The sequence below is a fragment of the Chiloscyllium plagiosum genome, unplaced genomic scaffold, assembly GCF_037043375.1.
Source record: "Chiloscyllium plagiosum isolate Xiang-an unplaced genomic scaffold, Cpla_swu_hap1 HiC_scaffold_29, whole genome shotgun sequence".
NCBI classification, from domain to species: domain Eukaryota; kingdom Metazoa; phylum Chordata; class Chondrichthyes; order Orectolobiformes; family Hemiscylliidae; genus Chiloscyllium; species Chiloscyllium plagiosum.
Genome location: NW_028270167.1, coordinates 5,479,799 through 5,507,738, shown reverse-complemented (window position 1 = coordinate 5,507,738; position 27,940 = coordinate 5,479,799). Strand labels below are relative to the sequence as shown.

Sequence of the window (27,940 nt, the reverse complement as noted above, 5' to 3'; positions counted from 1 at the left end):
AGTAAGTCATAGAACTTGTACCATGGTCTTTGCTCTGCTGTTATTTCTAGGTATGTCGTGGGCATATCTGGCAGGATTCCAGCTCCTCTTAAATGGTTATAAACTCATTTCGCTTGGGGTTTGTGGCTCTCTGATCATTATCCACCTCTTCCTTCAAACAGTCTTTGCCTTATTTGAGTGCAGCACAACAAAAGATAATGTCTTGCATCGCAGTAGCGCCAAGTCGGTAGCCATAATCATACCTGCTTATCAGGAAGACCCTTTGTACTTGACACAGTGCCTTAACTCTGTGAAGAACATTGAGTATCCAAGTCACGAGCTGAGAATCATCATGGTTATTGATGGGAACTCAAAAGAAGACCAATACATGATGGACATGTTCAAGGAGGTTTTCTGCAAGGAAGATATTGGGACGTATGTGTGGGAAGGCAATTATCACTCAAGAAACTTTAATAGAGTTATTCAGAATAAAGAGGAGGATAACAACAAGCGACCATACAGAGACCCTGTCAATTTGTTTTATGGGGAGTCATGTATTGGAAATCCAGAGAGATTAGATGTGGAGTCACTAATCAGGAACAAACATTTTGTTTGCATCATGCAGAAACGGGGAGGAAAAAGAGAAGTAATGTATACAGCCTTCAAAGCTATTGGGAATTTGGTGGATTATATACAGGTATGTCTCTAATTTAGCCTTTATACAGGTGAGAGTCAATCTTCTGCATCAAATAAATGTCAGTTTGTTCCAGCACTATGAAGTTAAAAGTTGAATTGAATTTCTGTCTGACCTACACTGTTCCTTGTCTTCAGTTTCTGGTCACTTCCAGTGGTTGAGAATCTATGATCTCAACTTCCCCAGAGAACTCTAAAGCATAGATTTTTAAAATGTGTTCTCAGGATGTGGTAATTACTGATAAAGCTGATTTTTTTTCCCATCCATGGCTTTCTTGACATGATAGTGGTTAGCTTACGTCTTGAGCTGCTAATGGAATACTGATGCAACTGAGCAGCTTGCTAGGTAATTCCAGAGTGGACTTAATGATTATTTCCAGGATTATTTCCAGATTTATTTAAATCCTCCTCTTGGTTATTGGTTCAATAACTTAGCAACTATGTTATGGTATGCATATTGGCCCATAAACTGAAAGTATTGGGTTCAAAGTTCATATAGGGACAACCTATCACTGTTTTGGCTGAGATACCAACGAAAAGGTATTAAATGCAAGGAGTGCAAAGATTGTCCGCAAATACTGAGTTGGCTTCTGCTGCTCTGGCTCACCCCCTAGTGACGAGTTCCACAATGACAACACATCAAATCAAAGGCCTTATAGGAAACAAGGCAAGAGAGGGGAAAAAAATGAAAATCAGTGCTGGAAACAAAGTTCTATTTAAAGTAAATAAAATCCAGATCAAAGATACCACTCTAGTTCCACAGTTTGGATGCTTTTTTTTTATATACAATGAACAGACATTTGTGCAATTGCTGAAGTTTAAGAAAGCAGAAAGTTATCAGCTTGATGTTATAATTTTACAAAAATACAAACTGTACTCAATGTACAAGTTCTGGATGGAAGAATCAAGGCTCTGATTTGTTTTTTGGTTTGTTTTCAAGAGTCCCATCCCAGCATGACAGTTTTCATATAAGCCCATAGGAAAATTACAATGCAGAAAGAAACCATTTAGCTCATTGTGTCGTTTGGACCAGCGGGCTTATCTGTAGTTTGGCAAGTTACAATGCTTCACGTGCAGATCCAGATTCCTTTTAAATTAATTAATTAATGATTTCCACCTCAACCATAGGAAATTCTAGACACCCGTCACTGGATGAAAAGATTTTTCCTCAAGTTTCCTCTAGTCCTTCTACCAGTCATCTGAGATCTGTGCCCCCACTAATTGACCTTTCTGCTCAGGGAAACAAGTCTTCCCTGTCAACTCTACCCAAACCCCTCATTATATTTTATACCGCAATTAAATCACCCCTCAGCATCCTCTGTTCTCAGAAAAACAACTCTAGCCTATCCAATCTTTTGACATTGCTACAATTTTCAAACCCTAGCAAACCATTATTGTAAATCTCCTCTGTTCTATCTCTACAGCAGTAATATGTTGACTGAAACTGTACACAAAACTCCAGCTGTGGCCTAACCAGTGTCTTACATAATTTTTAAAAATTAATTTGTGGGATGTGGGCATCACTGGCTGGCCAGCATTTATTGCCCATTCATATTTGCCCTTGAGAAGGTGGTGGGAAGCTGCCTTCTTGAACTGCTGTAATTCATGTGCTTTGTGTTGACCCACAATGCCCTTAGAGAGGGAATTCCAAGATTTTGATCCAGCAACAGTGATGTAATGACAAAATATTTCCAAGTCAGGATGGTGAATGGCTTGGAGAGAACTTGGTGGTGGTATTCCCAAGTATCTGCTGTCCTCGTCCTTCTAGATGGAGTTGGTCATGGGTTTGCCTGAGGATCTTTGATAAATTTCTGCAGTGCTTGTAGATAGTGAATACTGCTGCTACTGAGCATCGGTGGTGGAGGGAGTGGATGCTTGAGGATGTGGTGCTAATCAAGCAGGCTGCTTTGTTCTGGATGGTGTCAAGCTTCTTGAGTGTTGTTGGAGCTGTACTCATCTAGGAAAGTATGGAGTATTCCAAAACACTCCTGACTTCTGCCTTGAAGATGGTGGATAGCCTTTGGGAAGTCAGAAGGTGAGTTACTGCTTGCAGTATTCCTAGCCTCTGACCTGCTCTTGTTGTCACTGTGTTTATGTGGTGAGTTCAGTTGAGTTTCTGATCAATGATAACCTCCAGGATGTTGATAGCAAGGGAATCGGTGATGGTAATACCATTGACTGCCATGGGGCAGTGATTAGATTGTCTCTTATTCATCATGGTCATAGCCCTAGCATTTCTGTGGTGCAATGTTACTTGGCACTTGTCAGCCTAAGTATGGATGATATCCAGATCTTGTTGCATTTGAACAGGGACTGCTTCAGTATCTAAAGAGTCACGAATGGTGCTGAACATTCTGCAATTGTCGGTGAACATCCCCACTTCTGACCTTATGATGGCAGGAAGCTCATTGATGAAGCAGCTGAAGATGGTTGGGCCTAGGATACTACCTTAAGGAATTCCTGCAGAGATGTCCTGAAGCTGAAGTGACTGACCTCCAACAACTACAACCATCTTCCTATGTGCCAGGTATGACTCTGATCACCGGAGAGTTTGCCGCTGATACCCATTGATTCCAGTTTTGCTCGGGCTCCTTGATGCCACAATTGGTCAAACGCAGCCTTGATGTCAAGGGCTGTCACTCTTACCTCACCTCTGGAGTTCAGCTCTTTTATCCATGTTTGATCCAAGATTGTAATAAGGAGCTGAGTGACCCTAGCGGAACCCAAACTGGGCATCACTGAGCAGGTTATTGCTGAGCAAGTGTTGCTCGATAGTGCTGGTGATGACACTTTCCTTCACTTTACTGATGATTAAGAGTAGACTGATGGGGTGGTATTTGGCTGGTTTGGATTTGTCCTGCTTTTTATGTACAGGGTATACCTGGGCAATGTTCCACATTGTTGGATAGATGCCAGCATTGTAACTGTACTGGAAGAGCTTGGCTAGGGGAGCAGTAAGTTCTGGAGCATGTCTTCAATACTATTGCCAGAATGTTGTCAGGGCCCATAGCCTTTGCAGTATCCAGAGTCTCCAACCATTTCTTGATATTATGTGGACTGGATTGAAATGACTGAAGACTGGTATCTGATTGTGGAATCACTGGAGGAGGTCAAGATGGATCATCCACTTGGCACTTCTGGCTAAAGATTGCTGCAAAAGCTTTAACCTTGTCTTTTGCACTGATGTGCTGGGCTTTTCCATCCTCGAGGATAGGGATATTTGTAGAGCCTCCTGCTCCAGGGAGTTGTTTAATTGTCCACCATCATTCATGACTGCATATGGCAGGTCTGTAGAGATTAGATCTGATCCTTTGGTTGTGGGGTGACTTAGTTCTGTTATTTGCTGTTTGCTATATCCCTGGTCTTGCTTTCAATACTCTATCCAATGAGAGCATCTCCTTCAGTGACCTTGGACATGCACTCCAGGATCTCTCACCTCCACTATCTCTCTCAATACCCTCCCTTTTCATATGGATTCCCTTGCTTTGTTTGTCCGTCCAAGTGCTTTGTCGTTTGCCGGTTTGAATTCTGTTTGTTCCCATTCAACGAAACCATCATTCTGCAGTTGACCTCTTCACTATCAACAATCCAGACTATTGTCCCATCTGCAAATTTCCCAAACATAGCTCTTACATTTAATTTCAAATCATATTAATATATGTCACAAACAGTGAAGTCTACAGCAGATGCCATCTCCCTGGCCCTATACTCATCCCTGGAGCATCTGGATAACAAGGATACTTGCTCATTAACCACAGCTCTGCATTCAACACTATAATTCCAACCAAACTAATCTCCAAACTTTGCCATCTAGGTCTCTGCTCCACCCTCTGCAAGTGAATCCTTGACTTCCTGACCCACAGATGCAATCAGTGAGAATAGGTAACAGCACTTGTTCCAAGACAATCCTTAACACTGGCGTCCTGCAATGCTGAATACTCAGCTCCTTATTATATTCTCTGTACACTCATGACGGTGTAGCCAAATTTCAATCTAACTCCATCTACAAGTTCGCTGATGACACCAATGTTATCGACCGGATGTCAAACAGTTACACAACAGAATACAGGAAAGAGATAGAGTACTTGGTGGTGTGGTGTAAAGAAACAATTTTTCCCTCAATGTCAGCAAAATGAAAGAGTCAGTCATTGACTTCAGGAAGCAAGCTGGAGGGTACACCACTATCTACATCAATGGAGCTGAAGTGGAGATGGTCAACAGCATCAAGTTCAAAGGAGTGACTGGGACCAACAATCTGCCCTGGCTTGCTCAAATTGATGCAACAGTCAAGAAAGTACAACAAAGCCTCAACTTCCTCAGAAGGCTAAGGAAATTTGGCATGTCCACAAAGACTTTTACCAATTTTCATAGATGCATCATGGCTTGGTATGCAAAATGCTCTGCCTGGGACTGTAAGAAACTACAGAGGGTTGTTCTGTACAGTCAATCATGCAAGCCAACCTTCTATTCATTGACTCCATCTACACTTCCTGCTACTTTGGAAAGGCAGCCAACATAATTATAATCCTGGTTACAATCTCTCCCAACCTCTTATGTTGGGCAGAAGATACAAGAGCTTAAACACATGTACCAACAGAGTCAAAAACTGCTTCTTCCCTGCTATTATTAGATCTATGAATGGACCTCTCAAATTTCAAAATTAATATTGACCTCGCTCTTTGTGCACCTTTTCTGCAGCTGTATGGTATGATCTGCCTGAACTGCACGCAAAACAAAACTTTTCACTGTACCTAGATACGTGACAAAAATAAATCAAATAAAATCAGATCAAACTCAAAACTGAGCTCTGTGGAACACCACTGGAAACTGCCTTCTATTTGCAAAACAGCCATTGACAACTATCCTCAGTATCCTGTCACTGAGCTAATTTTGTCCAACTCTCCACATTCCCTGTATTGCATAGGTTTTAATTTTTCCTAACAGTCTGCCATTTGGGACCTTGTCAAATGCCTTACTAAAATACATGTAGACAACATCTATTGTTCTACAACTCATTAATCCTCCTTGCTACTTCCTCACATAATTCAATTAAGTTAAAAAGACATTACCTTCTCTTAAAAAGACTATATTGACTATTCCTGATAATCCACATCTCTCTAAGTAACAGTTAGTCCTATGTCTCAGTATCTTTTCCAGTAATTTGATCACCACAGAGGTCATAATTATTACCTATTCTTTACCCACTTTTTGAATAATGGTGTAACATTCACACACTTCCAATCACATAGTCATAGAGGTCTACAACACAGAAAAAGCCCATCAAGTCTATGCTGGTCAATCCTATTTTCCAGCACTTGGCCCATTGCCTTGTTCATCTAATGTGAAATATTAATTTAGTATCAGCAAGGGACCCAACACTGACCCCTGTGGGACCCCATTGCGACAAGCTTCCAGATAAAAATCACCCCTTGACAATCACCTTGCCACTTCTGGATCAACGTAACCAAATTTCCTGGTTTCCCATGGGCTTTTACTTTCACGATCAGTTTCCCCTGTGGCAACGTATTAAAAGCCTTGCTGAAGTCCAGATGGATGTGAATTCTGAAAATTCAATCAAGTTGGTTAGATGTGATCTCCCCATATCAAAACAGTACTGTTTGTTCTTAATTGATCCCTGTCTCTCCAACTGCAGATTAACTCTGTCCCTCAAAATTGCTTCCAGCAGTTTCCACACCAGAGGTTAGACTAATTGGCCTGTATTTTCCTGGTTTGTCCTTTGCTCCCTTCTTGAATACCGGTACCATATTGGCTCTCCTCCATTTCTCTGGAACCTCTCCTGTGTTCAGAGAAGCAGTGTGACAACCGGCCTGTGAAGCCTGGAGTGGGACTCCTTCTTCTGCGAGGAGTGGGCCCCTTGTGATGGCATGATGTGGGCTGATGTAGCCTGGAGCAGGGATGCTAGTGTCGGCATGGCGTGGGCTGGTATAACCCAAAGAGAGATTCTGGCGGCAGCATGGGCTAGGAAGCCCGGAGAGGTATGGGCTGGGAAGCCTGGAGTGGGACTGTAGCAGCAAAGGAAAAGTTGGACTCTCTTAAGTTATCTTTCTTTATTTTTTATTTTAAGTTAATGTGAATGGTGCCTCTTAATGGTGACGGTACACACTTTTCACGGTATTTTATATTGAATACATGTGACAATAAATGATCCAATTCAATTTAATGCAATTGAAAATTATTGCTAACGCCCCTGCTACTTTCTCCTTTGCCTCACTCAGCAGCCTGGGAAATATTTCTTCCGTCCCTGGAGATTTACTTACTTTTATGTTTGCTAGACAACTCAGAACATCCTCTCTATCTATGACAGTTTCTTTCAGTTTATAAGAGGTCTTCTCCCTGAATTCTATACCCACATCATCCCTTTAATTGGTGAATACTGACACAAAGTATTCATTTAGAAACCTCCTACATCTTCTGGCTCCATGTGCAAATTACCACTGTATTGCTTAATGGATCCTTGTCTTTCCCTAGTTATTCTTTTACTCATAATGTATTTGTAAAATAACAAGATTTTCCTTTGGTTTACTTTCCATTATTCATGCCCTGCTTTTCCTCTCCAAATTTCCTTTTAAAGTTTCCCCTTGCACATTCTGTACTCCCATAGCCGTCAGTATTTGCCATAACCTTCCTTTTTTCTTTTTCCAATCCTGTATCAATCCCCCCCCAGTATCAAGATACCAGTATTCAGCCAATTCAATTCACTCCATATGATATCAACAATTGACTGAAAGCACTGCAGAGCTGTGGATCCTGACAACATTCCAGCAACAATGCTGAAGACTTAGGCTCCAGAACTTGCCATGCCCCTATCTTAACTGTTCCAGTACAGCAATAACAGTAATATTTACCTGACAATGAAAAAAGTTTCTGAAGGGTCACTGGACCTGACATGTTAACTCTGCCTTCTCTCCACAGATGCTGCCAGACCTGCTGAGTTTTTCCAGCAATTTCTGTTTATATTTCTGATTTCCAGCATCTGCAATTCTTTCAGATTTTAGAAAATTATCCTGTTATATTCTGTACACACAAATCTGGACAAATTCAATCTGATCAATTACTGTCCCATCATTCTATGCATGATCAACAGTGCTATCAAGCAGCAACTGCTCAGCAATAACTTGCTCATTGACACTCACTTTGGGTCATCAGAACCACTTAGCTCCTGTCCTTAGTACAGCCTTGGTTCAAGTATGGATAAAAATGCTGGATCAGAGGTGAGGTGAGGTGAGATGAGAGTGATAGCCATTGACATCAAGGCTACTTTTGACTGTGTGGCATCAAGGAACTCTAGGAAGACTCCAGGGAGAAAACTCTCTGCTGGTTAGAGTCACACTACGCGCAAAGGAAGATAGTAGTTAGTTATCTCAGCTCCAAGACATCTATGCAGGAATTCCTCAGTGTAGTCTCTTAGGTCCAACTATCTTCAGCTGCTTCATCAATGATCTTTGATTCATCATAAGGTCAGAAATAGGAATGTTTGCAATAAAATTGCACAATGCTCAGCACTATTTGTGAGTCCTCAGATACTGAAGCAATCCATGTCCAAATGTAGCAAAACCTGGATGATGTTTGGAACATGTCTGGTTTTATTGTTGGAGTTGTACTGTGAGAATTAATGCACAATGAACTAGATGATGGACTATACACCATTCACCCTCATGTTTAGTCCTTTCAATTCTCACATCTGCAATGTATTTTTGGTTGATGAACACTTTGTGTATCAAATACCAATGTTTAGAATACTGATATAACTAGATCATTCCATATATCTGAAGACAAGGTTTGTGAAGGTTTGTAGCTCAGGTTGAGGTTTAGGGTGTAGGTTTGCTCGCTGAGCTGTAGGTTTGATATCCAGACGTTTCATTACCTGGCTAGGTAACATCATCAGTGGCGACCTCCAAGTGAAGCGAAGCTATTGTCTCCTGCTTTCTATTTATATGTTTGTCCTGGATGGGGTTCCTGGGGTTTGTGGTGATGTCATTTCCTGTTCATTTTCTGAGGGGTTGATAGATAGAGTGTGTGCAGCACAGACGAACTTCGGAAAACAGAGGAGAGCCACCTATACAACGTATTCAAGAAAAATGGATACGCAAAAAATACAGTCCGCAGATTCCTCGAACAAACCACGACAAGCAGACCAAACACAGCCAGAAACCCTAACCACCTTACCATACATCAAAGAAGTTTCAGAAATGACAGCCAGACTACTAAGACCCCTCGGAATCCTAGTAGCATACAAACCCACCAACACTCTCAAACAAAAACTAACAAACTTAAAAGACCCAGTACAACCCATGGACAAAGCCAGGTAATGAAATGTCTGAATATTAAACCTACAGCTCAGCGAGCAAACCTACACCCTATATCTGAAGACAGCCTTTGCAATAATACTAAAGTTGGATATACAGATTATTTTAAGAATGGTCCAGTATTATTTATCTAGCTAAGTTCAGTGTAGTACTGGGGACAACTGCCCAGATATAGTTGAATGAATGATTAACATAATGCAGGGAAACTTTTATGAGCCCTATGGGATCTTGGCTTACCAGCAATGAATACTGGGGACACTAGCAATAATTATTATAAAATTATGAAAACAGTGTGCTTGAAATACAGATATTCCCTGCTTATACATGATGATCCCTGCTAGTAGAGTGAATTTATCAAATGAGCTCATGTATTTTATCAATAGATTATTTATCTTTAGCTATTAATTGTGCATCTTCATCTATGGATTGTGTAATTGTCCACATTTTAGGTCTGCGATTCTGATACAAAACTTGACTCACGTGCAACCATGGAACTTGTTAAAGTCTTAGATTCAAAGGAAAACTATGGAGCAGTTGGAGGGGAAGTCCGAGTACTCAATGTTACCGACTCATTTGTTAGCTTCATTAGCAGCCTGTGTTACTGGATCACGTTCAATATAGAACGAGCCTGCCAGTCTTATTTTGACTGTGTGTCCTGTATCAGTGGACCTTTAGGTAAGGAATGTGAACAAATCAGGTTCTTTTGGAGGATGCCATTCAAGATAGTTTTAAAAATAATCTCTTTTATATCTTCCCAATGCTGGAGAGAAAGCCCAGGTCATAGCCTTTACCGTTTAGACAACCAGGGCAAAGAACAATTTTCCAGCAAATGCTAAGGCTGATTAAGAGTCAAAGAGAATAGAGGTCACAACAATAACATCATGTTTGGGTTTTAAAAGTCAGCCATTTGTAGTATAGAAAAAAAAAGATGAGGGAAGTTACGCATTTGATGGTTTTAAATGTGATGATGCTATCACTTTAAGAGGTTATTTGCCCTGTTCTTTTTTTTTTGGAGAGAGTTTGCAAGGCAGAGGTGTTGAGCTGGCTAGCTCTTGATCACTTAAGTAAATAGCCTGGGAGGCCTTAGATTTTTTTTTAACAGACTGAACGGATGTGGTCAGCTCTCACAGATTAGGATTTCTGGGTTTTGGTTTTCCAGTAGCATCAGAAGCTATTGGGGTCTCAACAGAATTAGAAGCTTCAGTGAATGCCTCCTGGCTACTACTGTCTGAGTTTTCTGTTGATTTCTTTTACTCCAGGATTGATGAGTTGCATGGGAGAATCTGTTTTTGAATTTTCTTTTTTTGCCAGTAGTGTGTTTGTGAGATGTTACTACATTGTAATAGTTACTGCATAATTACCCTGTTAAGTTTCCAGTAGAGTTAAGTTGTTCTAAATTCTTCTTTCTTTGGTTGTATTTTAACTACAGTGTTTAAATAAATTGTTTTGATTAACATCGAGTAGTTTGACCAGTCGCATTGCATCAGGAACAGACACTTTACATTTGTCTTTAAAATAAGAAAAAGGTATGGTTTAAGCTACCTTCTTAAAATGTTTTGAGGGGGTCTGGTCTGGTATGATAAGTCTTAATTTCAACACCATGAGAAAGCAGGAAAGAGGAACCATATCAGAGCTTAATAAGTAAAGCAAGGGACAAAAGTTCAGATGGGGAACTAACCCCTGAGGTATTGGTAAACCATTAGAGAGCAGTTGTTTAGCTTTGCTACCCAGTCTGGCTTTCTGAATAGCTCAGCAGAATTACCTTATGTCTAACTTCCTTAATTTTAACTCTATCCTGGTTTGAGAACCATCCATCAATACATACTGAAATGTTTGACCAGACTAAGTCCATTATCTGTTTTCAGTTCTGACAATGACATTCTGTTTTAGGGATGTACAGGAATAACGTGCTTCAACAGTTACTAGAGCCCTGGTATAATCAGAGATTCTTGGGAATCCGGTGTACGTTTGGGGACGATCGTCACCTGACTAACAGGGTGCTTAGTCTGGGTTACTCCACCAAGTAAGATGTGAATCTATTTTCTGATCAGTTTTTTTCAATTTAACAATTATGTTGTAAAAAGACCTGCTATTTCTACAAATAACAGTTTCCTGGACAACATTTTTAAAAATGCATTTTTTTACATGATTCGATTTCCCTAATTTTCTTTCCTTCTAGCTGGAAGACATTGCTTCTTGCTGTGATACAGTCCAAATAGAGTCCCCACCCAGAGTTACTTCTCTGCCTTTGTTACCCTTAGAATATATTTATAGGTGGTGATGGAAAAGTCAGGGAGATTGAATGATTTTCCGAGTGACTATGTTTGAATAGTCCCTGGGACAGATTTCCCAATTTTGGTGCAAGCTTCCAGATGTTAGTGAAGAGGGCATTGAAGTTTGACTGGATGTGTCTTTGTCACGTTCAGTGCCTAGCTCAATTCTGGGTGATTTGTCCATTGATATTTTTATTTTGCCCGGTGGCAGTTTGATACAACGACCTGCAAGTGCCTGAGCTCATTCTCCCAATCCCCACACAACAGGCCTCATAACTGTGATTACTGTAAAATTAAAACCAAATACACAAGTAAAGGAAGTTAATTAATGAAAACTCATACTCATTTCCAACAGGTATACACCCAAAGCTTGGTGCTACACAGAAACCCCAGCTCAATATCTGCGCTGGCTCAATCAACAAATACGATGGTCCAAGTCTTTCTTCATAGAATGGTTCTACAGTTCTCTCTGGTGGCATAAACAAAGTCTGTGGATGACATATGAGTCTGTAGTTATGGGAATGTTGCCATTCTTCTTGATTGTGGCCATTGTCAAGATATTCTATCATCGGTGTCTCTGGGATATCCTCTGGGTGCTCCTCTCCTTTCATTGCATTGCACTGGTCAAAGCATTCAATGCTGCATGCTTGAATGGGGGTATGGTGATGATGTTAATATCTCTGTATCCTATCATCTATCTGAGTGGGCTGCTGCCAATTAAATGCTTTTCACTTCTTACCATTACCAATACCAGCTGGGGAACATCTGGACGCAAAGAAAAAGTCAAAAACTACATCCCATTGCTTCCACTCTTTATTTGGGGGTTCATCCTCCTTGTGGGTTTAATTGAGACTGTATTCACAGAGACTGAAAGATCTTGGATCCATGCTGAACAGCCATTGTATAAATACTACGCACTCTATGGATCACTGGCCTTGTTTGCATACTGGGCATCTATGGTTGCAATTTATCATATATGGTCATGGCAGCGGTGCAGAAGAAACACTGCAATGTACCGTGTTGAAGTGTAGACCGATTTTGTCTAAATCACTTCATGGAAAATTTGAGGAATAGTTAGCACTTTGAAGCATAATTTATACAATATAAACTTAGAGGTTCTGCATTTTGTTCCTGACATAATAGTTCTCTGCAGTCTGTCCTGGACAGTGCATCTTTTGTAGTCAGAAGAACAGCAACAATACTATCTTCCACCTTTCTGTTGATTTCATTCTGTCAGCCAGTAGAACAACAACATCATATTTTGCCAGTTCTTCATCAGATTAATGGATAAAAGCTCAGATTATGATGATGATCCAAACAGATTGGGAAGGATGTTACTTCAAGATGAAAGTATAGGGCACCATAACTATCCTTAATGGCTTTATACTAACAGCACAGATCATGTGTAGTCCAGTTACACTTATTGGAATGTATTGGCTGAGAATGGGAATTGATTCTAATGCTCACGATGACCAGTATAACCTGTTAACACTCATTGTTTGGCATCATATCAAAAGAACACTTCTCATCAAGTTATACTCCACGCTAACCAACGTACATAGGAGAGGAGGAACATTTTTTAAAACAAAACAATACATTTATTATTGTGACAGAATGTAAATGCGCCTTTGGGCAGTGTTATTTTGTGAAAGGTATGTGTGTACAATGTTTTAGATCTGAGATATAATACTGTACATTATGCTTTTAAGAATGGAAGGCTAGTATAAATAATAATTAAATAAAAACATACTACAGACTGACATTTTAACATCAAGTCTATATAAACTTTAGCTTGATAACATGTGGCCCTACATTTTTGAGAATCAACCTCCATTATGCCAGACAGTTTGCATTTGTTTTTTATCTGTTGATTTGCCTTATTTTAAATGTTGTGAATTTGTAAAACAATTTTCTATCATCTCATGCTGTACAAATTCTGAATCACTATTCAAATATCTAATTGTATCAGTAAATTGATGTAATACAGATTTGAACTTTAAACATGGTTGCTGAGGATTCATGGTGCACACCTTTATAATCCACTAAGGCACTGCTAACAACCATGAGAATCAATCACTATGCTTGCTCTTACAGAAAAGTTTTAAAATTAGAATCTTTCACAACGGTATTGCCAATGAGATACCAAAAGTAAGCAGATACTAAATGTCATCCACTTGATGCAGGTGATAGTTGCAGTTTAACCGCTTTTTAAAATTGTTTTTGTATAATGGTTGCCAAGACTTATGTCATGTGCTCTTCAAATTGGGTAAACCTTCTACTCATTAGAACACAGGAGACAATACCAGTAATGATAGCGAAAGAGGAACCAGCATTTATTGGTCCAAGAACAGTCTGGGAATGATCTCTATTCCATTTTAACTGTACTTTCTTTAGACCATTCACTTCAGCTCCTATTTGAAAATAAATCTTAGACAAATATATAAATCATATAAATTGAATACATTGATTCCAGACGTGCTCTTTATTTCTTGCACAAACTGTATACACCCCTAGAAAAGAGTCACCCTATAACTGAAAAGTAATAATTAAGGGGAAAGCGGAAGTAATGGAGGTGATTATGTAAAAAACAGATGGTTGCACTTCCCCTTTTCCTCCACAAGATAGCATCACCATCCTCTGTAATGTGAAATTGAATTTACTTTTGCCACACTGTGGCAAGTCTTGGTATGACATGAATGTCAACTCCATAGTCCTAATGAAAAAGGTATTCCTCCTCAATGTTATATCTATCATCAGTGGTAACTGTGGAAAATGTTAGCACTCACCCTGTAGCACTTTTATTTGAAAACAATCTGCCTTTAAAAATGTTTGTGGAGTACAGCTCAATTGATTAAGATGCAGGTGCAATATCTTGACAAGGAAGATTTTGGGTGTCTCAACCACCAGGCTTGAAGGCAGCAAGTCTGGAGGTGGTAGTAAAGTTAATTAGTTGGGTGATGGAGGGCCAGAACCTTGTTGCCTGCCAGACCTTGCCCTAATTAAGCACCAATTGAGGCCCTAAGTGGTCAATTAAGGCCTACTCAACAGCGTCATCCCACCTTGAGTGCAATTACAGGCAGAACAAGAAATAGTCAGCCTATTAGACTGGTTTTCCATGTGGGCAGGCTATCATTTTTTTGGGAGTGGGAATCTCTCGATCTGCACTAATTTGTTTAAAATGAATAATTGGACCTGATTTTGGGAGCTGAAGGTTTGCTGAGAGCAGACCCTTGCCTTTGCTTCTAGCATTCCTGGGCCTCTTACCTCATAATCCTCACGCAGAAGTCTATACCCTGTACTAATACTTATCTTTCCAGTTTGTAATGCTCCATCCTAGGGGTTCAGTGATCAGCTATGGCACTGCCAAGTTTGGAACTGCCAGCCTCTATTGACCAGTAGCTTTAGATTGGTCTGACTTCCCGGTCTGGGGTCCTACTTTTGGTATAAACTGATCAGTTGCCTGATTGTCAGAGAATCTTGCAGGCTTTTTCATCTTGGGAGGCAACAGGGTTTCCTTCTGGAAACTCTCCCCAACTGGAAAAGCCTTGTCTGTGTCCACATAGGTAGCATGGCCAATTGCTTATTCTGCAATTCTCTGCAATTGGAAACATCATCCCTGTGTATAAACCATCAAACCTTTTTAATTCTAGGTAATATAGGTTCAATCCAATCAACCTCTGCCTTAAAAATACTCCTCATTCCAGAAACCTGTTTTCTCAACCTCCATCAAGGCTAGTATCTCTATATCTATCTCCAGTTATGTAAACCAAATCAGCACTCCGTGTACTACAGGTATGGTCTGATCAAGGCTCTATGCAATTATAGGGGCAAGTGAGGACTGCAGATGCTGGAGATCAGAGTCGAGAGTGTGGTGCTGGAAGGGCACAGCATGTCAGGCAGCATCCAAGAAGCAGGAGAATCGACATTTCAGGCATAAGCCCTTCACCAGGAATGAAGCATAAGCCTTTCACCAGGCATTCATGATGAAGGGCTTATGCCCGAAACATCGATTCTCCTGCTCCTTGGATGCTGCCTGACCTGCTGTGCTTTTCCAGCATCACACTCTCAACTCTATACAGTTATAGTAATACTTTACTCCTGTATTCAAATTTTATAATAAAGACTAACAAAACACGAGCCTTCCAAATTGCTGCATATGTGTGTTAGTTTACAAGGACACATGTCCCTTTGCAAACATTTCCCATTCATCTGTCGTTTCAAATATATTTTGCTTTTCTATTTTTCCAACCAAGGTGGGTAACTTTGCATTTCTCTGCATTACTTTCAAAGTTCTTTCCCACTCGTTTAACCTACATCTTTATCCCCTGCAGCCTATTTGCATCCAACTTTTCCCAATTGTTTAAAATAGTAAACTTGGCTATTTTACATTTGGTTCCTTTATTAAAGTTTTTGATGTAGATTGTAAATAGTTCAGGTCCGATTTCTGATCACTGTGATGGTTACAGCCTGTCAATTTTTTAAAAAAGCATGTTTTCTTACTCTGTATTATGTGCAATCTTATTGGTTCAATTCTGTGTAAATACCCCTCAGATAACATCTTTCAAATACACTATAATCATGGTTTTCCCCAATATCCACCTTGCTAATCACAATTCCTAAAACATTTTAACAGATGTCAACCATTAATAGCTCTGCCTTGATTCTCACTGTAATAGAGGTATACAGCACAGAAGCAGGCCCTTTTGTCCAACTCTCGTCCATCCTGACCAGGTTTTCTAAACTGAACTAGTCCCATTTGCACATTTGGCTCATAACCCTCTGAACCTTTCTTATCCATGTGCCTGTCCAAATATATTTTAAATATTGTAATTGCACCCACCTCTACCACTTCTTCTGGTAGTTTGTTCCATATATGCACCACCCGGTGTGAAAATGTTACCCTTCAGGTTCCTTTTAAATATTTCCCCTCTGACCTTAAACCTATGCCATCTAGTTTTGGACTCGCCTGTCCGTGTAAAAAGACCTTTGCTATTCACCTTATCTATGCCCCTCTTTAAGGTCACCCCTCAACCTCCCGTGCTGCAGGGAAAAAGTATCAGCCTTTCCTTATAATTCAAACTTTGCAGTCTCGGTAACATCTTTCTAAATCTTGTTTGCACCCTTTCCAGTTTTCAACCTTTCCTATAGTATGGTGACCAGAACTTTAAACAGTACTCTAACATGTCCTTACCAATGTAACATGATGTTCCTGTGTATTTTTGTTGTGATATTCTAAATTTCCTCTCACCACAGCCCTAATAATAGATTAGATTAGATTAGATTACTTACAGTGTGGAAACAGGCCCTTCGGCCCAACAAGTCCACACCAACCCGCAACCCACCCAGACCCATTCCCCTACATTTACCCCTTCACCTAACACTACAGGCAATTTAGCATGGCCAATTCGCCTAACCTGCACATTTTTTGGATTGTGGGAGGAAACCAGAGCACCCGGAGGAAACCCACGCAGACACGGGGAGAATGTGCAAACTCCACATAGTCAGTCGCCTGAGGTGGGAATTGAACCCAGGTCTCTGGTACTGTGAGGTAACAGTGCTAACCACTGTGCCACCGTCCCGCCCACTAAATAAATCCTAGAATTATCATACTACCTTTACACTTGCACATGGCTTTGTTCTGTTGGACCATTTTATGTCAACTTTTTCATTACAGATTTTTGCATCCACAAATATAATGAAACTGCCTAAGCAAACTTATCACATTGTAAATGGTAATTGCACCTGTCAGTGGTAGCTCAAGCTTGTTCTGCATCTTCTTATCCTGTACAGCAGAAAAATGCCTATATTCCAATGAGCTCTATTCCTATGCTTCAAAAATGCCACAGGGAATTGAAATACCCTACATACTTGTGTCTATGTTGACCATGTGTATAAGTTCACTCCTTGTTTTGGGTCAAAATTAGATTAGATTACTTACTGTGTGGAAACAGGCCCTTTGGCCCAACAAGTCCACACCAACCCGCCAAAGCATAACCCACCCAGACCGATACATTTACCCCTTCACCTAACACTACGGACAATTTAGCATGGCCAATTCACCTAACCTGCACATTTTTGTGACTGTGAGAGGAAACCGGAGCACCCGGAGGAAACCCAAGCAGACACGGGGAGAATGTGCAAACTCCACACAGTCAGTCGCCTGAGGCGGGAATTGAACCCGGCTCTCTGGCGCTGTGAGGCAGCAGTGCTAACCATTGTGCCACCCATGGTCTAGTATTTTTTCATATACCTTGTGTATAGGTCGACCCCAATATTTCAGGGGTCTCTTCCTAACCATATAAGCACCCTTAAAGGACATGATTTGTCCACTTTTGATTTAAATACATACTTTTGATTAAATAGTCATCACATGTTACATGCAGCAGTATATATTTGCACAATGCGATTTTCAAATCATTAAACTGAATGTTGATAACTACATATACTGTATAACAAATATTACATAAATATATACAGTATATATTACATACATATATTTAACCCGTGCATGCAAACACTCTACAGAATCTTATGGCAGCCTTGTCTTCCTGCTGTTGCCTCAGTTTCTTAAAAGTAGGTGTCACATACGGTTGTGCACTGAACGTACTGTAAGACAAAATGGCATCACGAAGAAACAAGTAAACAGCAGAGTTTAAACTAAAAGTTATTGAAGTTGCGGAGAAAAGCAACAATAGCATAGCTGCAAGGGTGTTCTGTGTTTCTGAAAATCTTGTCTGAGATTGGAGGAAAAAAGCCACACAGTTAAATGCTATGTCAAAATAGAAGTATGCCAACCGAGGAAAGCTGAACCAGTGGCCACAACTAGAAGAAAAGATGCTTACTGGATAATTCAATGTCGTCAGAATGAAAGCACAGTGACTCGACAATGCATCAGAATACACGCCAAAAATGAAGCAAAAAAAGATGGATTCAGTGATTTCAAAGCCAGTGCTGGAAGGTGCAGTAGGCTTATGAAAAGATATGATTCAGTGCTTAGATAGAAAAGCAAGATTGCTCAACATCTACCCGCAGAACTTAATGAAAAGTTAATAGAGTTCTGTCACTTTGTAATCAGAAGCCGAAAAAAAACCGGGTTCAAGCTCTCATGCATCGGCAATATGGATGAAACTCCAATGAACCTTGATATGCCATGGAACAGAACTGTGGACAAAACTGGAGCAGAAACAGTTTTAGTTAGGACTACTGGCCATGAAAGGAGTTGATTTACTGTGGTACTTGGTTGTACCGCAGATGGAACAAGGTTAAAGCCGACGATGATTTTTAAGCTGAAAACCCTGCCCAAACAGACATTTCCGAAAGGCATTGTTGTCCTCATCCATGAAAAAGGGTGAATGGATGAAGGTATTTTGCAAGACTTGGATTAGGAAGGTCTGGAATATGCGACCAGGTGGACTTAGACAGGAAAAAAGCTTACTGATTTGGGATATGTTCAGATCACACAGAGTGAAAAGTGTTATCACTGAAATTCGAGCCAACAATACTGCCATTGCAATGATTCCTGGAGGCCTTATGAGCCTGGTGCAGCTAGGCTCAATTAACCTTTTAGTACAGAAGAAATTGGTCACTTGGATGCAAGAAGGACAAAACAAGCTTCATAAAGGATGGCAACACGTGTGCTCCATTACTTGCAACTGTATGTGAGCGGATTGTTGAGTCCTGGAAGGAGATGAAAACTGAAATTATTCTGAAAGCCTTCAAAAAATGTGGAATTTCTAATACTTTAGATGGTATGGACGATGACTATTTATGGTCAGATGGAAGTGATGATAATTAATTGATGATCCCCTTGAGAATGCAGAAGTAAATAAATGATCCATACGATGATATGCTTGACCCAGGCGACTGGAATGAATTATTCAATGGTGCAACCGATGAGGACAATGAATTTGAAGGATTCTAATGGACTTTTGCATGCACCAGTAACTTTTGTTTTAAGCAGCTATCTCATAGTATTTGTGATATACAGTGAGAAAAGTGTTTTGCTGTGAATGTCAGTTTTTTTTATGCAAAGTATTTATTGTATATTATTAACAGTCTCATGCACTCTTATTTTAATAATATACTACCAAACTTTCTTTTTATTTTTATTGTTCCTCTGTTGTTATTTCATGAATTGTGTGTTGTACAAATACCCCTGGTAGATGGCCTGACCACCTGCTGGTATGTGCTTATGCCCGAAACATGGACTCTCCTGCTCCTCAGATGCTGCCTGACCAGCTATGCTTTTCCAGCACCACAATCTTCAACTCTGAATCACATCTGCAGTCCTCACTTTCTCCCACCTGCTGGTCTGTCTATTAACTTTTGGTATATGTGTGTAGACCTACATGCATTTTACGGTACAGGTAACTGGAATATGACATGATAGTACTGTTCTACCATAGCAGGCAGAATGGAGACAGTATTTTGCAGATAAATATTTAATAATGCTCATAATTTTTTTTCCTTTGTTGTTTATTATGTTATATAGAGATCTGGCTCTTGTTTGTCTATTTTTTGACTCATGCCAAGCATGAATTTCATCCCTTTGAAAACAATACCTCTAGAGCGAATTATACAATGAATGGAAGAGCCTTGGGAAAAGTTGATGGGCAGAGAGATCTGGGAGTGCAGGTCCATTGCACCCTGAAGGTTGCTGCACAGGTGGATAGAGTGGTCAAGAAGGCATATAGTATGCTTGCCTTCATTGGACAAGGTATTGAGTATAAGGGCTGGCAAGTCATGTTAAAATTGTACAAGACATTGGTTTGGTCACATTTAGAATACTGTGTACAGTTCTGGTTGCCACATTACCAAAAGGATGTGGATGCTTTGGAGAGAGTCCAGAGAAGGTGTACGAGGATGTTGCCTGGTATGGAAGATGCTAACTATGAAGAGAGGTTGAGTAGGTTAGGTTTATGTTTTCACTAGAAAAAAGGAGATTGAGGGGGAACCTGATTGAGGTTTCCAAAATCATGAAGGATATAGACAGGGTGGATAGAGACAAGCTTTTTCCCAGGGTGAAGGATTCAATAACGAGAGGTCATGCTTTCAAGGTGAGAGGTGGGAAGTTTAAAGGGGATACAAGTGGCAAGTACTTCACACAGAGGGTGGCGGGCATTTGGAACATGTTGCCAGCAGAGGTGGTAGAGGCAGGCACGGTAGATTCATTTAAGATGTGTCTGGACAGATGCATGAGTAGGTGGAGAGCAGAGGGATACAAATGCTTAGGAAGTGACCGACAGGTTTAGACAGTACATTTGGATCGGTTCAGGCTTGGAAGGCCGAAGGTCTGTTCCTGGGCTGTAAATTTTCTTTGTTTAAGTCGAGCCCCTAATTTCAGCCTAACAAAGTGGTCTTCAAAAGTCAGCTTATATACGAGAAAAATGGTATAAATTGTTATGAAGGTGTAAAGGATACTGTACCTTTAAGAAAGTTGAAAGCTAGCAAGTACCTAGAGAAGCACACAGAGTGCTGAAGAATTTATAATGTAACTTTTTGTTTAGAACAGCTAGCTGGGTTGCCTGGAGACAAAAATGAATTCAAATTCAGCCAATCAGTTTAAATTATACCCCAAAACACCAACCTCCAAATCAAGTTTGAACTTAGGATATTGACAATATTAAAGACCAATGAAACGATCCAATGCTTTGGGGTATAAGACCGCAGGAAATTAAACAGTTAGGGAGGCGAACTGCCAAGCCACCAACATTTGCAGATTGCCCGGAGAATAGCTCTCTTAAAGGTATCTTTATCTATTATTGACCTGTGAAACAGAAATCCCTAAGAAGAAGAAAAGAAGACAGTGCAAGATGCAAACAGAAGATTCAACAGCTGGCTGGTTTTGAAATTTGAATGTTTTGGTAAATCTTAATTGGGAGGTTTTATTGGACTAGTATTGTAGAGGGAAAGTAAAAGATAGGTTAGAGAAAGGAGTTGTAAATAGTTGTTAGTTAATTATTCTCTGTTAGACTTAAAAAAAAAGTTGTTAATTTTTACTTTAAATGGTGAGCTTTGGGATAGGTCTTGGCCTCTCAAATTTTAACAGATTACATGGGGTAAATCCTTTCTCTGTTGCTGTTTAAATTAGCAGAGGGGGTTTACCCCATGTCATAACAAAATAATAATATCAAAGAATTATTGGAAATGAACAAATAAAAGTTGTTTAGAAAAGGAAAAATAAGTTAATTCTTTGGTTTACATCCAATCATCTCTCCTCTGCCCCACTTCATTTGAAAATACTTGTCTTTGCCTATCTTCATTCGATGCTAAAGGTATGGTCAGGGGTATAGCCTATAAATGGAATGTTGCTGTCAGTTTTCTATAATATGTTGCCAAAACATTACATTACCCCTGCTTTCATCCATGTTGTTTATGTCGAAGATGAGGTTCACTGAGGATAGCTTGACCAGACCTGGGATCAAGATTAGAGAGGTCCTGGAAAAGCACAGCAGGTCAGACAGCATCTGAGGAGCAGGAAAATCGATGTTTCGGGCAAAAGCCCTTCAGTACCCACTCTCTGCAGTACCCACTTTCGCCTAGTTAATTTTTACCAGGTTTTGGCTGAACAAAGCCGAAATGGACTGAGATCATGATCATAAGTTTGGTTTGAATGATGCAGGCACTTAAGGCTTTTTGGTCTCTTATTTTTAGAATGCCATCTTTACTATTTCCTCATAATCCAAATGAGTCCAAACTTTACAGGTGACATTAGGAATTGATCTTTTAATATTAGAAAGGAGTTATATGCAGGATGAAAGACACCTTTTCTGAGGACAATAGCAAACTAATTGAGCTTCAATTGATAAATCAACAGCCTTCAAGGCTTTTCCCAAGGTGGCTTCTCACAAGTTAACAAATTTACTGTATTAATTTTCAACTTTCTATCAGAATTACAACCCCAGACAGAAGTCCTGCTGGAACAATTGATATAAATGGTACAAACAAAAGTAGGACACTGCAGTTAGTAATTACAGGATACACATACATAAAATTTGAAATTAATTCATCACAGCATGAGTATGATAGCATGATAATGCTAGGATTTATTATTAAGGATGTGATAAGCGGGCACATTAATTCAACTTTTTTTTGAGGTGAGTGTCATTGGCTGGGCCAGCATTTATTGCTCATCCCTAGTTGCCCTTGAGAAGATGGTAGTGAGCTGCCTTCTTGAACTGCTGCAGTCCGCCTGCTGTGGGTTGACCCACAATGCTACGAGGGAGGATTTTCCAGGATTTTGACCCTGCATCAGTCAAGGAACGGTAATATATTCCTATGTTAGCGTGGTGAGTAGTTTGGAGGGGAACTTAAAGATGGTGGTGTTCCCATACATCTGCTGCCCTTGTCCTTCATATGAATATGGAAATTGCAAGGTTTTCATCAAGTTATAACCCCTGAGGTACCACTTCAATTTCATACCCATTATGCTACCATAATGTACCCTGAAAACCTCACTAAAACCCTGGCATTGTCCCTTGCTTTCCTCTTCTCTAAATAATATAGATCCTCATGAATCAGTCATGCTAAATTGCACGGCTGGGCGGGATGATAAAAGTATTGGCCAAGAATTTCCTGCTCAAGAGTTTCAAGAGGAAAACCTGTGGATTACCAAAGTGAGAAAGCCTGTTGGACCTCCCATCCATCAGGCATCTCATTGGCTTTGGCTGGCTTTCTACTAGAAATAGGACCACACTTTATAGAATGCTATCTAATAATTACTACTGAAAAAGTGAGCATAGATGTGAGATGAAAACATATTAGCTTTGGCTGTGATACCCTTTGAATGCTAATGTTACAATTTTATTATGGCTGATTCTTGTGTCTCAAACAACCCTTAACAGACAGACAAAGAATGCTACATTCTGCAACTGTCTTTCTTCATCACCATGCCACAAAGTTTAAGCAGTTGGTCAATGAGCTGTGGTTGGCATTTGTTAGGTTTTCCTTGTCTGTGCAATTATCGTGATATTTTATGTGGCAAACTGCTGAACATGATAGATGGAAATGGCATACAGGAATCTAGGAAAAGCAACTAAGTAGCTCTGAGGTAAATTAGGTTGGAGAATTATGGAAATAATAGAATAAGAAATGTGAGGAAATGTGAATTAGAATGTTGAATATATTATCACACAGGTACAGAAAGAAAAATAAAGAGGGAAAGAAAAATTGGTCCACAGAGAGAAAAAAAGAGACTAAAAGAAAAGGTAAAAATAACATTTTATTTTTACTTTATTAATAATCTCTAACAATTAAAACCTGAAGGAATGAGTTTCCATACTTGTATTTGTTCATTTTCAGTGTCTAATGAGGTCAACATATCACTTATACAATCAGCAAAAGGGTACATAAACTTGGAATGGCCTGACACAACTTTCTGTGGTGAGTTCACTTAATATCTACAGGAACTTCACACTGCTCAATATATTTGAATTGGGAGCCAGATGGTGAGTTTGATTTTGCAAAGCTAGTGGCAAAACAATGCATCTTGAACAGAAAGTTTTTGATTTCTGTATTTACTCATGCATCTGTTTTTGTTTGAATTTGCTGTGACATTTGCACATTAAGAACTGCAACTGTTATTTGCCTCACATTAATTTCAATAGTAATATTTTGGCTGACACAGATTGGCCATCTGGGGTTGCATAGCACTGCCCTATATTCAAACGTAAATTTAAGCTCTGTACAAAAGATATTAAGCAGTTTTAAGGTCAAGTGAGCTTTTGTGCTATTTGTTTTAATTTCTTTTCTGCTTCCAGCACCATTGCTGACGGCAATGAACATTCCAAATTGAATCCTGCTTTTGATGGATTTGTAAGAAGAGCTGGACAAAAGAATGCCCTGTAGATCCATTTATAGAATGTGTCTTGTGACCACCAACAACACTCTTACAATAATAAATAGGGACTGAGGTCTCACACAGGTAAACATCAATCTGGAGTCTCCGATTCTCTTGGACCTCGTCACACAGATACATCTGAAGGTACAAGTACATTTTATGCTAGATCGCTGTTGAGAAATAGCCCAATTTTGCATGAAATAAAGCATACCAGAGTTCGCAAGTAAAAGCGAATTGGTGATTAACGATGCCACTAAATGTATTTGAAGGCACTTTTACATTTGCCTGGCACCAATGGGTATTGATATTGATTAATCATCATAGAATCCCTACAGTGTGGAAACAGGCTCTTTGGCCCAACACGTCCACACTGACCCTCTGAAGAGTAACCCATCCAGACCCATTCCCCTACTACTCTACATTTACCACAGACTAATGCACCTAACCTACACATCCCTGAACACTGTGGGCAATTTAGCATGGCTAATTCACCTAACCTGCACGTCTTTGGATTGTGGGAGGAAACCGCAGTACCCAGAGGAAACAAACACAGACATAGGAAGAAACTGCAAACTCCGTACAGACAGTCATCCAAGTGGGAATCGAACCCAGGTCCCTGGTGCTGTGAGCCAGCAGTGCTAACCGCTGAGCCACCATGCTGTCCCTCAATCTCAAACCTGATTCTACTGCCTTACTACATTGCAAAGTTTTGAGCATAGTATAGAAAAGCAGGCAAAATACCAACCATCTCATTGTCATATCTCATGCGGAAATATCTCTATTTCAAAAGCCATCAAATGTGGCTTGGGTGAATAGTTGATTCGTCATCTGCCAGCAAGTTCATGGTTTCCACCTTCTTAATTTTTGTCTGGCACATCTTCTTCCCCTTGACAATGAGTTGTTATGCCATTTTGCCAAGGTTGCTAATGAGCTATGTTGCTTTTGAATCTTTCTAAAAGCTTTCACTTTCTTTGGACCAATCTAAAGATATTTCACAGCCCTCTGGAATGCAGTTTAATTCTCCTCAGTGTTCCAACTATCTTCCGAGGTAGTCCTTCCGTTGTATTTTGGTCGCACAGTTTTCTATCTTTTCTTAATTGTGAATGACTCAGTTCTTTGTTTGGATTGTTCGCAGATACTCAACTAGCTTCCACAGCTTTCTAAACTAACTTTACAGGCTGCTTTCTGCAACAAGGATCTGTAAACACCATTGTAAATTTCTTCCATTAGCTGCCAACTAGCACAAACCTTTCAGTTATTTTTTGTTCACAAAATCCAAGCTTAGATCGAGACATACTCATATTCCATGTAGTGAAGGATGCAATGAATATTTTCTTTGCTTGAAATGCAGGCATACTTCACCAGCATTTATTTTCTTTGGCTCTTTAAACTCATTGAATTGCAGCCTACACAAGGCCAAATCCTGTCTAATTCCAAATTATACTGTTTGCTTTAGACAGTAAATACAAAGAAAAGCTAAATAAAGGAACATTCTAATCAAGGCTCCACCTTGAATTACCATTTTAGGCATTATGGTATGCCTTGGAATGGTTCAAACAAAAAAATGCAAAAATTTTATTTTGTGTTAAATGCAACTCTTTGATTCTGCAGCCATACAGAATCATACAATCCCTACAGTATGGAAGCAAGCCATTTGTCCATCGAGTCCACACTAACCCTCCAAAATGCATCCCACCCAAACCAAACCCCTGCCCTATTCCTGTAACCCTGCATTTCCCATGACTGATCCATCTAGCCTGCATATCTCTGGATACTGTGGGCAATTTGGCATGGCCAATCCACCTAATCTGCATATGGTTAGACTGAGGCAGGAAAAAGGAGCACCCGGAGGATACCGAAGCAGGCATGGGAAGAATGTGGAAACTCCAAATGGATAGTTGCCTGAGTTGTCTGGGACTGAACCCAGGTCCCTGGCACTGTGACGTAGCAGTGTTAACTACTGAGCTACTGTTTACATGGACAGCTTTGGAACCCCTATTTAAGAACATATATAATAGCATTGGAAAAAGTCCAGAGAAAGTTCACTAGGCTGATACCAGTTATGGAGGGACTGTCTCATGAGGAAAGATTGAATGGATTGGGCTTGTATTTGGATCATAGAAGATTGAAAGGCGATGTTATTGAAACATATAAGATTCTTCAACACTTGACAGGGTAGATGCTAAAAGGGTATACTAGGTTGATCCCAGGTTTGCAGGGATTTTCAGATCAAGAGAGGTGAGAATGTAGTGCCAGTACTCATTGGAATTTAAAAGAATGAGACATGATGTTTTTGAAACATAAGATTCTCAGGAGCCTGACAAGGTACATACTGTGTGCTTCCCCTTGTGAGAGACTCCAGGACATAAAGCATTATCTCAAGAATAAGGGATCACACGTTTAAGACAGAGTTAAGGAGGAATTTCTCCTCTCAGTGGATTGCAAATCTGTGGAATTCTTTGCCACAGATGGTTGTTAAAGCTGGGTCATTCAAATATTCAAGGCTGGGATGGATAATATTTAATCTGTAAGGGAATCAAAAGTTATGGGGAAAAGGCCAGAAAGTGGAGTTGAGGATTATCAGATCAGCTATGATCTTATTAAATAATGGAGTAAACTTGTTGGGCTGAATGGGAGACTCCTGTCCCTATGTCTTATGTCTATGGAATCTTTCTCCAAACAGCCTAGTTCATTATAAGCTTAGGGATTGACCATTTCATGTTAAGGGCTTTTCATGATCACTCTGACCTTGCACATCAAAACAAATTCACTTTTAAGTCTAATATATCTAGGATTATTTGAGCTGCATTTACATCAGAATTGATCTTACCAGTCTGTCAACCAGATACCCAATGTCTCTAGAGCTAATTCCTAAAAATAAGTTACATTCTAAAACATATGCATTATGATTCAGACTTCTGCAACAATATGAATTGTCTAAACACAAAGTTTAGGGAGAATATGGAGTTTGTACAGAAGGCAATTTGGCCACTTTGGTAAAGCACTGTTCTTAGCATTTATTACAAGTGTATGTTAAGTCAAATACAAATAGCTTTTTTTTTCAGTTTGGCAGTAACACATGTGCCTGGGCATGCACAAACAGCAAGGTATGTATATACTGGATGAAGGATCAACTGGCATTCCTAGCACTTTTTACATTTCTTCTGTCTAATTTTGATATTGTGTCAAATAGACCTTCTAAAGCTTGAGAATGTAATTACATCCCTTCTTGGTAATGAGGGAATCAGTGAATATAGAATAAAGGCTGGTGGAGATCACATTGGAGATGTACCGTACATTGATTTTTAAAATTTTGTGATACATTCCCCTTACAAAGCAAAAGTATTTTGTTAAGGGCATGTACCAGCAAAAGAACAATTTGGTGTCAACAATTTGGGTGGTATCAGTTAATTTTTTATGGAAAGAGATTTTGATGCAGTCTTTCGAACAAAACCTTCGTAATGGTCACGGGAGGATAATCTAAGGCCAATCTTTACCAAAATAAGTTACATTGATCCTGAATCCTACGAAATAGTAAGTTAAAAATCACACAACGCCAGATTATATTCCAACAGGTTTATTTGGGAGCACTAGCTTTCAGGGCACTGCTCCTCCATCAGGTGGTTGTGAAGCAGGACCATAAGAGATAGAATTTATAGCAAAAGATTACAGTGTCTTGGAACTGAAAGGATATATTGAACAATCTAGGTTTATTCAATATAACATTTCAGTTCCATAATACTGTAATCTTTTGCTCTAAATTCTGTGTCTTATGGTCCTGCTTCACAACCATCTGATGAAGGAACAGTGCTCTGAAAGCTAGTGCTTCC

At 39.8% G+C, this 27,940-nt stretch overlaps 1 protein-coding gene across 1 annotated transcript; it reads left to right on the top strand.

The window, feature by feature from the left end:
- The first annotated feature begins 52 nt into the window (after positions 1–52).
- Positions 53–12,303, top strand: LOC122540538 (hyaluronan synthase 1-like). The gene is made up of 4 exons (XM_043676402.2): positions 53–676; positions 9,449–9,674; positions 10,890–11,022; positions 11,628–12,303. The coding sequence occupies exons 1-4, from the start codon at positions 53–55 to the stop codon at positions 12,301–12,303; spliced, it is 1,659 nt and encodes a 552-aa protein (XP_043532337.1).
- The last annotated feature ends 15,637 nt before the right edge of the window (positions 12,304–27,940 follow it).

Excerpts from the sequence above, each read along its gene's own strand:
- LOC122540538 (XM_043676402.2), top strand. The coding sequence starts at position 53 with ATGTCGTGGGCATATCTGGCAGGATTCCAGCTCCTCTTAAATGGTTAT. Across the intron at positions 677-9,448 it reads ATTTGGTGGATTATATACAG|GTCTGCGATTCTGATACAAA; the intron begins GTATGTCTCTAA and ends TCCACATTTTAG. Across the intron at positions 11,023-11,627 it reads AGTCTGGGTTACTCCACCAA|GTATACACCCAAAGCTTGGT; the intron begins GTAAGATGTGAA and ends CATTTCCAACAG.